Source organism: Dermacentor variabilis, chromosome 1 (genome assembly GCF_050947875.1).
Source record: "Dermacentor variabilis isolate Ectoservices chromosome 1, ASM5094787v1, whole genome shotgun sequence".
NCBI classification, from domain to species: domain Eukaryota; kingdom Metazoa; phylum Arthropoda; class Arachnida; order Ixodida; family Ixodidae; genus Dermacentor; species Dermacentor variabilis.
Genome location: NC_134568.1, coordinates 106,151,926 through 106,165,174, shown reverse-complemented (window position 1 = coordinate 106,165,174; position 13,249 = coordinate 106,151,926). Strand labels below are relative to the sequence as shown.

General features: G+C 40.6%; 1 protein-coding gene across 5 annotated transcripts in view; it reads left to right on the top strand.

Moving 5' to 3' along the window:
* Window positions 1-13,249, top strand: part of MICU1 (Mitochondrial calcium uptake 1) — a 78,812-nt gene that overhangs the window by 19,649 nt on the left and 45,914 nt on the right. For all 5 annotated transcript variants that reach the window (XR_012828457.1, XM_075692434.1, XM_075692408.1 and 2 more), the window contains one exon: window positions 6,999-7,107. Coding sequence is in view for 4 of the 5 variants with exons in the window: in XM_075692434.1 (XP_075548549.1) it covers window positions 6,999-7,107 (109 nt within the window). In the remaining variant the exon portion in view is untranslated. The remainder of the gene's footprint in view (window positions 1-6,998; window positions 7,108-13,249) is intronic.

Below are 13,249 nucleotides of genomic sequence, written 5' to 3'. Positions count from 1 at the left end.
CTTTTGCCTGACTGCTAGTGTAGGGCGATAGTCTCTTGAACACGCACTGCCACCTTACTTTATTCTCGCCGCATAGTCCACTGACCGTGCACATAATTTGTGTAATCTGAGAATGTATCAGAAGAAAACCATATATACCACTCAGTATGTGAAAATATGTGCATGCTGGTGAGAGAAATTTTAATATGATATGTGAATAGGTTAGCCAAGCAAAAGGCTGGGCATGCTACTACAGGTTTAATATATTTGAATTTTTATTAGAAAAAGTACAAGGTCATACAAGAAACATGTTGAGAACCATCTGGATCCATAGTATCATGCTAATGTGGATCCATGCAGAGATTGTAACAACAATACATGCATAAACATATAGGCAGGAGACACCTTTATACATCAAAGTAGCAACATAAAAGATTAGCATAAAAACCCAAGTTTAACAAATAATGCAGTTCTTTGTAATAATGCTTAAGCATCACAAAAAAGGCTTTATGTTTCTTTAGCTGAACAGGAAGGTTGTTCCATAAAGAACAACCAACTCTAGAAAGCCATCTTTTTCCATAGACATTCTTTACTGGTGGCTTCAAGAAGTTATACATTCATAGCCTCTTGTCTTGAAATGGGCAGGCAGAAAAACTTAACGGTGAAGTGGGACATTGCTAGTTAAAGACTTATACACAGTCATTGTAGTTTTGTCATTTATTAGTAGGTGTAGGGGCACGATTTGGTATTGAGAAAAGAGGGGTTTGGTAGAGGTCACATAATTGTAGAATTACTATTATTGCAGGAATATAAGTGGTTTTATCTAAGAATCGTATGTATTGCCCCAAGATTCTATACGATAATGTATTTGACTGTGAAATAGGGCAAAATAGATCGTTCTCAATGCCACTACATTAAAGAAATGGCAGCATTTGAAAAGCGTAAAGCAGGCAATGCCAAGCTTTTAGCACAGACAGTCAATATACATTCTCCAGTTGGAATGATAGTCTAATGCAACATCTAAGTATGTTAGGTTACTGACTCTTTTTATAGGTTATCCTTCAGCCTGAAGCACACACCGAGTGCATTGCTGTAGCTTTATGAGAAGAATGCATCCCCATATATTTTGTATTCTTAATGTATAGGAGCAGTTTATTGGCATGAAGCTAATCACAAATTAGCATTGTTTCTTTGTTAGCTGCACGGAAAGCTTCAGCCATGGACTCATGTGCACAAATGAGAGCAGCGTCATCTGCATACATGACAGGAGTGAAGTTATGTAGCATTAATGGAAGGTCATTCACATATAGTGAAAATAAAATGAGTCCCGACACTGATCCTTGGGGGACATCCTATGTAACTGGGAGAAAATCTGAATTAGTATTGAAAAACCAAGCCATTTGTTGTCTCTTTGTAAGGGACTTCGAAAAATTCAAGACATGCCCCCCATGGAAGCCATAGCGTTCTGTTTAAGTAGTATACCATGATGAACAGAATTGAAAGGTTTTTTAATATCAATGAAAATACCAATTACAATCACATTATTGTTTACGTAGGAATTTATCATATCTAAAAGAGATAACACTGTAGTGGAGGTTGATCTCTTGCTCCGAAAACCATGCTGGCTAGGTGTTAATTTACACAGATTCTCAATCAAGTAAATTTAGTACCCACTTGCAATAAGTTTTTCAAATACTATGTTAATGGTACTTAGTACAGATATTGGACGGAGTTATCTAGAAGGTTATGGTCTCTATTATTGTGTTTTGGAATCGCCTCGGCTAGTTTTAAGAGGTCTGGGTAAGTACCTGTGTAAAATGTGTGATTAAAGATTGTAGCCAATGGAGCACAAAGAATTTCTGTGCACTTTTGTAATATAAATAGTGATACCTCATAACACCCGACACCACAGTTGCATGGCATGGTATTAACGACCGTGACAATTTTCTTGACAGTTATGTCAATGTATTCAAAAGAATTGACAATCCTATTTGGAACGGTACCGAGCGGACATCACGGAAGGAGTTCGCAATTTCTTTACCAGTGTTACAAAAATAATGATTGAAAGTCAAAACTATTAGGTCGGATGATATTCCCATCATTCTTATATCAAGCATAGGGGTAGGTTTTATTACAGAGTTTAATCTGCCATGTTATTTTTGAGTTTCTAGAATTTTTAGCAATGAGCTGTGAATAGTAGTGTTTCTTGCAAGTATGGCTGACTCGCATCACCTTGTTTTGGGCTGCCCGGAATTTCGCTTCGTAGTACGGGTTACCTTTATTTTGTTTAACTTGGGTGTACCAACAGTCTTTTTTTCTTTATCAGTTGTAAAATAGCATTGGTCATTCACAGACAAATAGGCTCATGATGATACCTTTTCTTGCGTGTTACTATAGACTGCACAATGGCTTCCGTTATATTACAAATTAATAGTATGCCATATTGTTAGTGTGCATCTTCTGTATGGTCTGGCACAATATCATTAACTGCTAAAAAGCTATGTTTTAAAATGCAAAGATCAATTGTTTCAATAAGTTGGTGTTTGTTGGGTAGTGTTATCAGTATGGGGAAAAGAAATAATAGTCAGGTAATGATCCAAAATTACTGTATCATAATTGTTGCACTTGCTGGTTGTTGTGTCTAAATTGCACAGTATATGGTCGATTGATGTTGAGGAAGTAGCAGTGACCCTGGTGGGACTCGTAATGATGTTATAAAAACTATAGGAGCTAATAAGGGGAAAGTATTCGTTGCTGTCATTTTTTTTGGGAGTCACTGTTGAAATTCATGCTGCTCCTGCACACGCTGCCCCTCTTCGAGTTTTTGTGCGAGTGGATGCTTGTGCTTTTTTTTTCCTCTTGTCCTTTAATATTTTTTTATATGTATTAAACCTGCAGTAGCATGGCAAGCCTTTTGCTCAGCTGACCTCTCCACCTACAATTTCTCTCACCAGTGCACATGTATTTTCACATACTGGTTGATGTTATGATTTTCTTGTGATACATTCTTAATAAACAAGGCATGTGCAAGTTGGGTTGGCTATGTGACGTGAATGAAATAAGACGGCAGTCGTAGCTACGGTTCATGTTGTTCATGTCGCACTTTAAGCACCTAGGGGCAACAAGCGTTTGGTAACCTACTTGTAGAGGGCAGGTTAATTGATATGTGTGCATTGTCTACATGCTTAAATGGCTGTTAACATTTTTTGCCATTGCAGTATATATTGATAGTTAGACACTAAATTTAAAATAAACATCATTGTGCTACTCATTGACTGCCATATTTTGGCAGTCATTGAAGGAAGTATCCATTGCCTCCGAGAAATAAGAAATCACTTTCAACTTTATTAAGTAGGGTCCTTGTGTAACACGCATTCAGTTTTTCTGTCATTTTCTCAGTGATAACATGCTAAATTGAAAATACCCATCAGCAAATCACTGAATTTTTTCAGATGAACTGCAGTTATTATTGTTACTATCCAGTTTATTTTATAAGAGCATTGTCACTTTGAAAAGCAAGCACTAATCGGAAATGATCGTCAGATGATAGCACCTATTTAGCACTATAGAAGCACATGTCACTTCACAGACGTTGTTTCTTTCAGTTGATGTAATTTGCCGTAAACTGCCCATCACTCTTTACTCTCTGTCTCTGTTGTCTCTCCTGCTTTGATTGCATAGTAGTGTTTCTTAGCGCATTTTAGATATTAATCTATCTTAACGCTTTATTAGATTGTGGTAAATATCTCTGTTATCACTAACTTTTTTTCATTCCATAAATGTTTATACTTCTGTGATCTATGAATACATTTGTGTGTTTAAGATTATTTTTGTGTAGTTGGCCACTGACTTGATTGCACTTTATTTCTGGTCTAACTGTACTAAAGCAAAGCCCGCTATTTTATATATAATTGACTGTGCGACACTGTTTCGCAAAAATGCATATCCCAGAGCATTATTGAGGCATATATTTGATCCCATTGTGTCTGCTTTCACTTAAGCATGTAAACTAAATGGAAAAAGTTTTACTAAACCTGGCAAAATTATATTTCACGCAAAAGTAATGTGTTGAAAAGATTAACTGTATATGATTCATTACGCTGCCTACAAAAGCCAGAAACAGACGCTGTCATTTGCGTGTTTTCTATTTCATTTTCTTTTGAGCACCTTGGAAGACATGAAAGTTATGTATCATTCAATTTACATGGGATGTGGATGAAGCTATCTGGAGATTGAAGTTCATTGAGCTGAATAAATCAAGGTGTTTAAAATGTAGTCATTAAAGGACAAAAAGAAGCAAAAAACTTAAGGTACTGCTAAAGCTTTCAAGTGAATGTATTTGGCTTGTCTTTAAGTAAAGCATCATAGAAACTTTAGCATTACAATTATGCTCTCAAGGTAAAATTTAGTGTATGTGTGTGTGTGTGTGTGTGTGTGTGTGTGTGTGTGTGTGTGTGTGTGTGTGTGTGTGTGTGTGTGTGTGTGTGTGTGTGTATATATATATATATATATATATATATATATATATATATATATATATATATATATATATATATATGCACCTGTATTATTTGCCGCTTGGACAGAATTGACTGTTGAGGTTCCATGAAGGTATTGTGTATAGCCCCAATCACACTATCTAAAACATTTGAACAGTGCATTCTGGGGTGCAAAGGCAGCATTTACCAATGCCCAATAAGCTCAAAATGCGTGACTTTGTCTGTACACTGTTGTTTTTAATACAAGACTCTAACATTGCAAAATTAATTTTCAGCTTTTTGCAAAACAATAACTACAAGTATGGTAGCTCTGCTGGGCTGTAACTAATGAATGGGAAAAGAAATTAGCGGGATTCTCGATGTATACAGGGTGTGAGGAAAGTCACTGCCTGTTTAACTTTTTTCAATAACTTACAAATTTGTTAGTGAGCATTCATTGAACGAATTTTGCATGTTAAAATTCTACAATTTTGGGCAACCAGTCAAGTATAGCATCCATGGATTGTCACAGAAACTGTGCTGGAATGTTCATGAAGGCATCTCAGGTTTGCACCTCCAGTTAATCCATGGTCTCCTGGTTGGTATGTTTATTGTTCCCTTGGCCAGCCTCATAGGAAAAAAATTGCTTGCTGCCGTATTATGGCTGCAAAATTTCATTCTGGGCAGCCAGTTGAGCATGCTCATGCATGGTGAAATATCATGCAATTCCAGGAGTCTTCTGTTTACCTAAATTGGCATTGCAGCTTGTTAACAACTACTACTGTCTGTATGGCAGAAAACCCTGTGAACCCCTGTCTATTATGGAGTGAGTTTTGCCCATACAGGGTCTGTCCTGAAAATAAGAAGAATGAGTATAGCACACACTTTATTTGACAGAATCTTTCAATACACCTAGTATTCTCCAAAATAAGAACCTTAATTGGGCATTGACACAGCAAGCCCAGTAAGTTTCCCACTGTTTGTAGGCGTCTTGGAAGTATTTTTCTGCAATCTTGTTGAGCACCTTTGTTGCAGCCCTTTGGACATCTTCGGTGACATTTCAATGCATGTTTTATTCTCAGAAATGGGAAGAAGTCACAGGGAGAGAGGTCAAGGCTGTATGGTGGCTGGAGAAGCGTGATTATGCCTTGTCCGGTCAAAAACTCCCTGGCAGCGAGTGTTATGTGCGATGGAGTATTGTCGTGGTGCAGAACCTGCATGGCGCGGTTCCAAAGTTCGCTCCATTGTTGCTGTAACTCAGTGACAAAATAGGGGTACACTCTTAAGCACGTAGACTTGCTTCACCTGTCGAAGCCAACTGAGCTCATCGCGTTGTGAAGCTGAAGGTTCCCCCACCTTTGCCCACACCAGTTTCCTGATCAAGGCACGTGTACACAATGTCACGTCTTTATAACTATGCTCAAACAGTGTGGCTGTCTCCTTACTTTCAGGACAGACACTGTATAACGGTATAAGTTTTTGTTTTATAGGAATGTGAAATACGCAATATAGGTACTTATAATACAGACACCTTGTGCTGCCAGCTATAAGTACTAGTAGGAGTAAAACGTTGGAAGAAACATGGAACTATTGTGGTGTTAGGTATGCTCGCAAGAAATGGCTTTTAACAATCTTTATAGCAGTAAAAAAGTTCAACTTGACTGTTCAGCTGGGATGAGAACTCAAAACTCAGTGATATGAACTGCTACTGGTAGCACATGTGGTGCTAAACTGAATTACCTGCCAGTTGGTTATTTCCTCTTGATTTGTGGCAAGGCATGAAACATTAGCTTAGTGTCAAAGCACACAATTAAAGATTTTAATCAAAAGTATACAGATTGCCATGTTATGCTGAAACTTTATCACCTGGTTGCATAGTGGAAATCATGTTGTAAACAACTGAAGGCTGTGCATATTGTTGCGGTTCACTGAGCACTGAAGTGGACAGAGATCTTTAATTGTGAGAACGGGTGTTGTTCTGCAAGAGCAGACCCAGGCTAAGTTGTCTTTATTCTTCTCTTGAACCTGCTTGCATGCTCAATGTCATTCTTTTAATCAACATGGTTTGGCACAGATAGAGTCACAGCAATATTATGAGTTATTTTTACCTTTGAAATCCATATGAGCACAAGTAGTGCAACGAGAGACCAACGTATGGCCTGATTGCAGCTTTGGTCCCATCAGTGGCATGTGCAATTTTGACAAATATTCTCCATTCAGTCTTTGCATACCCAAACACCAACATGTATGCCTTTTGCATTCTTTTGTACTCTCTTTGCATACTTTTGTGCACCTGGCTAATGGTGTCTCCTAACTTTAGGTCTCCTATTTCTTACACTTCCTAGTGAAGGCGTCTCACAACACCTGACCTCTTTTAGTGCCCTATTTTTCTGCACTGCAGGTAAACACAGAACCTTCAAATTTTTTTTAAGCACTGGAGATTGTCTAGCTGTGTCTTTGTTTGACTTCCCAAGCTCTTTAGGTATTTGAAGGACACTGCATTGAATAAGAGTGTTACATGCATTCTACCATTTGTTTCAGGATGAGAAAGTATTTTCAGGACTAAGCAAAGACAGCATTTTTTACAAGCTGAGTTCGTCTGGCTTGATCAGCTTTTCGGATTACATTTTCCTGCTCACCATACTGTCAGGTGAGGCCCTCGATGCACAATAATAGAAAATAATTAAGCAAGCACTGGGAGACACCAAGATATGCATATAATGAAAGTTTAGTTTCACACAGACAGCACTTCATCTTGGGATGCCACATGCATTCTACATTGAAAAAATAAAGCATCATTGCATTTTAAGTTTTTATGTGTTATTTGCATGCAACATTAAAAGTGTAATCAAGAGATGAATCAGACCAGCTCTTTTTAAAACTCATGTCAAACTTGTCAGTCAACAATAGGTAGATATCAAAGAATACTTTTTCGCCTTTCTTACACTAATATTCCTCCTGCATGATATGAAATATACCTAGTTTTAGCGAGTGCAAAGCAGTGTGTATGTATAGAATAATCGTGTACAATGCTAGTTGTGCACCTTACACCGAAATATGTTCTGTGTAGGTGCTTTGAAGGCTTTCTGCTGCGAGGTATTATTTTGTACGAGACTAATGATGCTCTTCATGTCTGTGCTACCACTAGCAACAGTTTCCTTCAGTGCCAATTTCTTCAGAAGTATTATTGTGGAGGTATAGCACAAAGGGTAAATGAGGATGTAAACAAGACAAGGATGAGGATTTGTCTTGTCTGCTACTTAACCTTAACGCTGTACCCCCCACCGATAACGGATCACCAACTACCCCAAGCAGTCACCTTGCACATCAAAAGCACATTATTATGACCTGTAATCATGCTTTTTGTAGCGTCCTGTGTCTAACCTCTGCAAAACAATGTAGGTACAGTCGACGCTCATTACAACGGACCCTGATAATCCAAAAAAACGTCAATTTTATTCCGTAATATCCGAAATGCCTCACTTCCAAAAATTTTGCCGCGATGCCTAACAACTTTATTGCAAAGAGTGAGTGACGAACGTCCAAAGTAAAAAACAGAAAGTCGCAGTTTCGCCCGAAAGGCGAAGCATCGATTGCGATAGCAAATTAAGCAAGATAAGTGTGGCAGCAGCAGCGAGCGAATTGAACATCATGCTCTCTCTCGCTCCAACCCAAACTAAACGTCGAAAGCACAGCACATACAAAGCTGCCAACACCAGGCACACTTTGTCCACATCGCAGATCCCTTTGAAGAAGAGGTCCGAGTGGACGCGCACTTTGTTCACATCGCACATTGCTTTCAAGATAAGGCGCCTGCGTGGGCGCGCACTTTGTCCACATCGCACGCAGATCGCTTTCAAAATACAGCGGCCGCGCGCGGCCGCGCCATTAACAGCGGCCATTGGCGTAGACCCCCCCCCCTCTTCCCCTCGCGTCTCGTCCCCCCCTGTGCCTCGCGCGCAAAAGAGGGCGTGCTTCCGCCCCACTTTCCTCCCTCTCTCGCGCGCAAGATATTGAGCCACGATCATCGGCTGACCCTCGCAAGTCAGATGCCAGCTCGTGTCGACACAGCAAAAGTCAGTTTTATACGCCCGATGTTGACAAAAATTGATGCTAATTTCATTCACTGTAGCTGTTACTCCATTATAGCGCGGTCCGTTAAAAGCAAACGTCGTTGCATTAATACAGAGTTTTAGAATAGGGGCCCCAAAAGTTCGGGGCCCTAAAAAGCTTTGTGTATTTTAGTGTAGTGGCACACAGGAATGAAAAGTTTTAGAATAGGGCTTTGCGTTTGCGAATAGCGTCTTGCGCTGACAGTGCCACTACGTCTAAGAAAAGCTATTAGAAATAATTAAATAAAATATACCATTTTATGAATAGAAGAGTAATTTTGAATTTCGTGTTTTCGCATTTAATTACGATTTAGAGGTTATTCTATGAGCAGCAAACAATTAGTTGCACTTAGTTTTGAGTAACCAACCTGACGTGCCTGCGGCCAAGCTAATTTGTGTTAGGCCTACGAGCCATGAAATCAACAATCGAATTCAGAATCAGCGGTATCTAATGAATCAATCTTCATAGCACACGTTAATTGATAGAAAGTGATAACTGCAGTCACTTCTCCTAGCTTGTGAAGTTCACACGTTACCTCGAATCGAGCCCAGTTTAGTGCTAGGTTAGAGCTGTAGCTTCGACGGGTGCCGCTGTGTTGATGCAAATCTTTTGGGGCAGCTTTTGGGGCTCCCGCTAAATCAGTGAAATAGCCTGCCCGACGCAAAGCCCAAATGCAGTTTGCGTCTCGCACATGTGCAGTGGCTTCGACGCTATTTCTTTGGGGCCCCTATTCTAAAACTCTCTAATGAAATAGGTAGAACAAACTAAGGCTGAAATATGGTCCGTTATATCCGAAAACCTGTTGTACGCGGTTTCGTTGTAATGAGCATAGACTGTAACATCATTTTAACTTTACTGAGAAAAGTATTATAATACAGTAGTTTATTAGCTATAGTATTTGAAAGCCTGACAAAATATAAAATGTGTTTCTTTGTTACAAGATCTGTCATCATCCTATTTTACTGTCAAATCAGAGATTACAGTTTCTTGCTAATCAACTTCACTTGCATCAACTACTGATGTTAACATTTTGAGGTGGTGCTAATGCTTGTCGTTTTGTTGAACTGTTGAGGGACGTTGAGAAACAAAATAAATTTTAGTACTTTTTCTTTGGAATCTACAATAGCCAACGATTAACTTGTCATGTGTTATTTGACTCTGTGATCTGTGGTTTTCTGCCTTACTTCCTACTTTGAATCCCAAATTTCTAATTTTTTGTACTATAGTGGAAATTAGTACTTGATTGTTTGTAAATGGTGCAACTTGTTCCATAAGTGTTAACGATGGTTGAACAAATATGGAAACACTGTCAAGCCATCAACTGTTTTGGAATGTTTGAAAAAGGGTGGTTTCCCATTCACATGCACTAGCGTGGAAAGCTTGCTGTGTGGTCACCCATTAAAATTGAGCTGGCTCTGAGCCAATTTGACCTGAAGAAGTATACGAACACTGAAGCAAACATTGAAGTCAGCCAGCCACTGGCCGGCAAAGAAAGCATGTGCCAAGCCACATGTGAGATTCAGGATGACAGCAGCAGTGATGCTAAGCAATTTAGGACACAAGCAACTGTATCTTGAGTGCAAAAGGTTCTTGCAGGGTGGTTTTTCACACAGCGAGCCGATGTCAGCAAGGCCTTGCTGTCTGTATCAGCCATGTAAAATCATTTTTGGAATACCTGGTTTTACAGGTAGTGACCACCGTAATGAGACACTTCTATAAATCAGTGTTTAATTTACTTTAAGTTTGAAGCATATCATCTAATTTGAACTTCAGGTAACTTAGGCCACTTCTGTCTCACTGAGGTGAAATTGGTGGAAAACCAACTGTACTATGGAAAATGTCTAGCCTAGTGTGATGCTGAACACTTATTCTGTTCAAAGGACTTGAAATAATGCTTGCCTTAATATTAATGTGAAAGCACCATATGCCCCATTACGCGAAAACCTGGCGTTGTAGTCGGCGGCATGACCGATTGATAGTGCCAAAAATGGCTGATGGCAAAGAGTAAAGCCATATAAAAACATACTTCATCAAATTTCTCAAGGGAGCGCGTGTAAGCAAAGTAAATTAATGCCTTTGAAAAAAAAATTAGGTATATTTCAGTCTGGGTGGGCAGCAAACCCGGGCCTCCGGGGTGCGAAACGAGCACGCTTCCCCAACACCACAGGACCTCCACGGTTCTGGTTGAATAAATGTGAGCCTAGTGCATGCATCATTGTGCATGTAATGTCGCAGCCATCTGGCTGATTAAACGTGTGGCCTGGTGCGTGCATCGTTGGGCACGTGACGGCATAGCCAATGGGTAGAAGGTGGCGTCACGTCATGAGTGTATAAAATAAGTGTATAAAATAAAAAGCATTATTGTCCAATTGAATGCTGCTGAGTGGTCCTTTGAGTTAAGAACTCCTCGCGGGCAAGCATGTGCGTTGAGACACTTAGTGCTTATTCATTTGGCCTTACCGAGGTGCAGCTAAAGTGCAGGTGAGAGCTTGCGCGGACAAGGAACGCACAGAAAAACATACTTCACCAAAGTGACTATAATACTTTCGCATTCCCACACATAAACAGTCTTAAGTGTCTCTGCCAAATTTTTTTCTCTTGCTCATAATGTTTAAATGATGGTTAAATGATTATGTGGTGATCATGGCTGTTTCAATGTATCTTGCATGAATTGTCTCTTTGTATTACTCATGTTCTGTTGGTTAGCTTCGAAGAAAAGTGAGTGTTCCTGCCTGTCACTCATCGCTGTTTTTCTATCTACTATCCTCGTAATTGTGTTGTAGTTAGCTGTAAAATAAATGCAGTGAAAGCACTGTAGGCTTAGAATTTTTGCTCAAACATTACATTAATTATCATTTATTTGTAGATGTGCAGTTTTCACAGAGAAATATGAATGGGTCTCCTTATATTTTCTCTTTTTAAGTTGTGTAGCTCTGAAAATCTGGATGATGTAATGGATGCTCGTTGTCATCCTCTTATTTAAAAAAAAAAAGGAAACCTTTAGATTTTCCAGAAACTATTTGCAATTTCATGTTTTAAAAAGCCTTTTAAATGGTTAATTTTTGATCAGACTTGCCCAGAACGTTTTGCAAGACACTCACTTTAGGGCTACGCTTTGTGATAATGATGACCCCTGTTAATTATGTAAACTTCATTTAGGTACAAAAATATCAAGATATGTATTTCTAAGAGAAGCATTCATAAATTTATATGCAACCATGTCAACTCGGTCTCCTGCTAGCTTTATGCACATGAATGGATACAACTTTCTTGTACATCCGGCAAGGTTTAACGCGACCCGGGCTCAGGTCTCCCACGAGGGAACGTCAAGGCCCTGCCTGAACGCTGCCTCACGGGCTTGCTGGACTGCCCACCTCTGGATTCCGAGGTCTGAGCTGCGCAGAGCGGCGGCCCACCTCGACGACAGGGTCTCCGGAGTAACTGCCATCCCTCCTATAACTACATTGCACCCCCACAGCATGTGTTTGAGTGTTGCTGGTCCTTCCTGGCACAATTTGCACGTGTCGTCCTGATGCTTATCTGGGAAGATACGTTTCAGACGGAATGGATTAGGGAAGGTGTTTGTCTGGAGTTGCCTCCAGGCGACGGCCTGCCTCCTGTTCAATTTGGGACTTGGTGGTGGGTATATCCTTCTGGCGTTCAAATATGCACTGGTTATGTTGTTGTATCTGGTGAGCCTGTCCCGTTCTGCTCGAGAAGCATTCGCTGTCGTTCGAGAGGCGTTGCCCTGTTTGGCACGGCGGGTCATGTCTCACGCCGTCTGGTGCACCGTCTCGTTTAGGTTCGGGAGCGCATCGCCTTCCGTGGTGACGTGCGCGGGGAACCATATGATCCTTGAGCTCGCGGTTTTGGATCTGCCCGCTTAAGCCAGAATGGACAGGGCTTCCTTGGAAATTTGACCTTTGGCATAATTCTTTACTGCCGTTTGTGAGTCACTTAGTACGACTTCGCATTCCTGTTCTGTGAGGGCCAGCGCAATCGCTACTTCCTCTGCTATTTCCGAGTGTTTGGTGTATACACTACATGTGATTCTGATTTTGGATGCTGCGTCTATGACTACCGCGGTGTATTTTTGGCCGTTCAGATATTCGGCTGCGTCGACAAAGCGTGCGTTTCTCTCCCTGCCGGATGAACGGAGCAGAGCCTCGGCTCTTGCCTTTCTTCTACCTCGGTTGTTATCAGGGTGCATGTTTCTTGGGATGGTTGCCACCGTAATGGTGTCTCTGATTTTGTTAGGGATTTGCATTTTCTGGCCGTGCTGGTTGTGGTACGTTATGCCGAGCGTGTTCATAATGTACCTTCCCGTCGTGGTGGTCGACAGGCGTTCGAGCTGCGAGATGCGTTGTGCTTCGGCTATTTCTTCTAGGGTGTTGTATATGCCCAGCTGAGCCAGGAGCTCGGTGCTCGTCGATTTCAGGTGGCCCAGGGCTATCTTGTACGTTTTCCTTATGAGCGTGTTGTTCTTGTTCTTTTCCGCGATGTACCAGCTGTGGTAGGCGGCTAAGTATGCGATGTGGCTGACAACGAATGAGTGGATCAGTTGAATGAGGTTTTCTTCCTTCATGCCCGCGTGTCTATTGGTTATTCTCTTTATGAGTCTCGTGGCGCTGGTGACTTTGCGTTCGATCTTACTCGCGGTTTCGCCGTTAGCTCCGTTG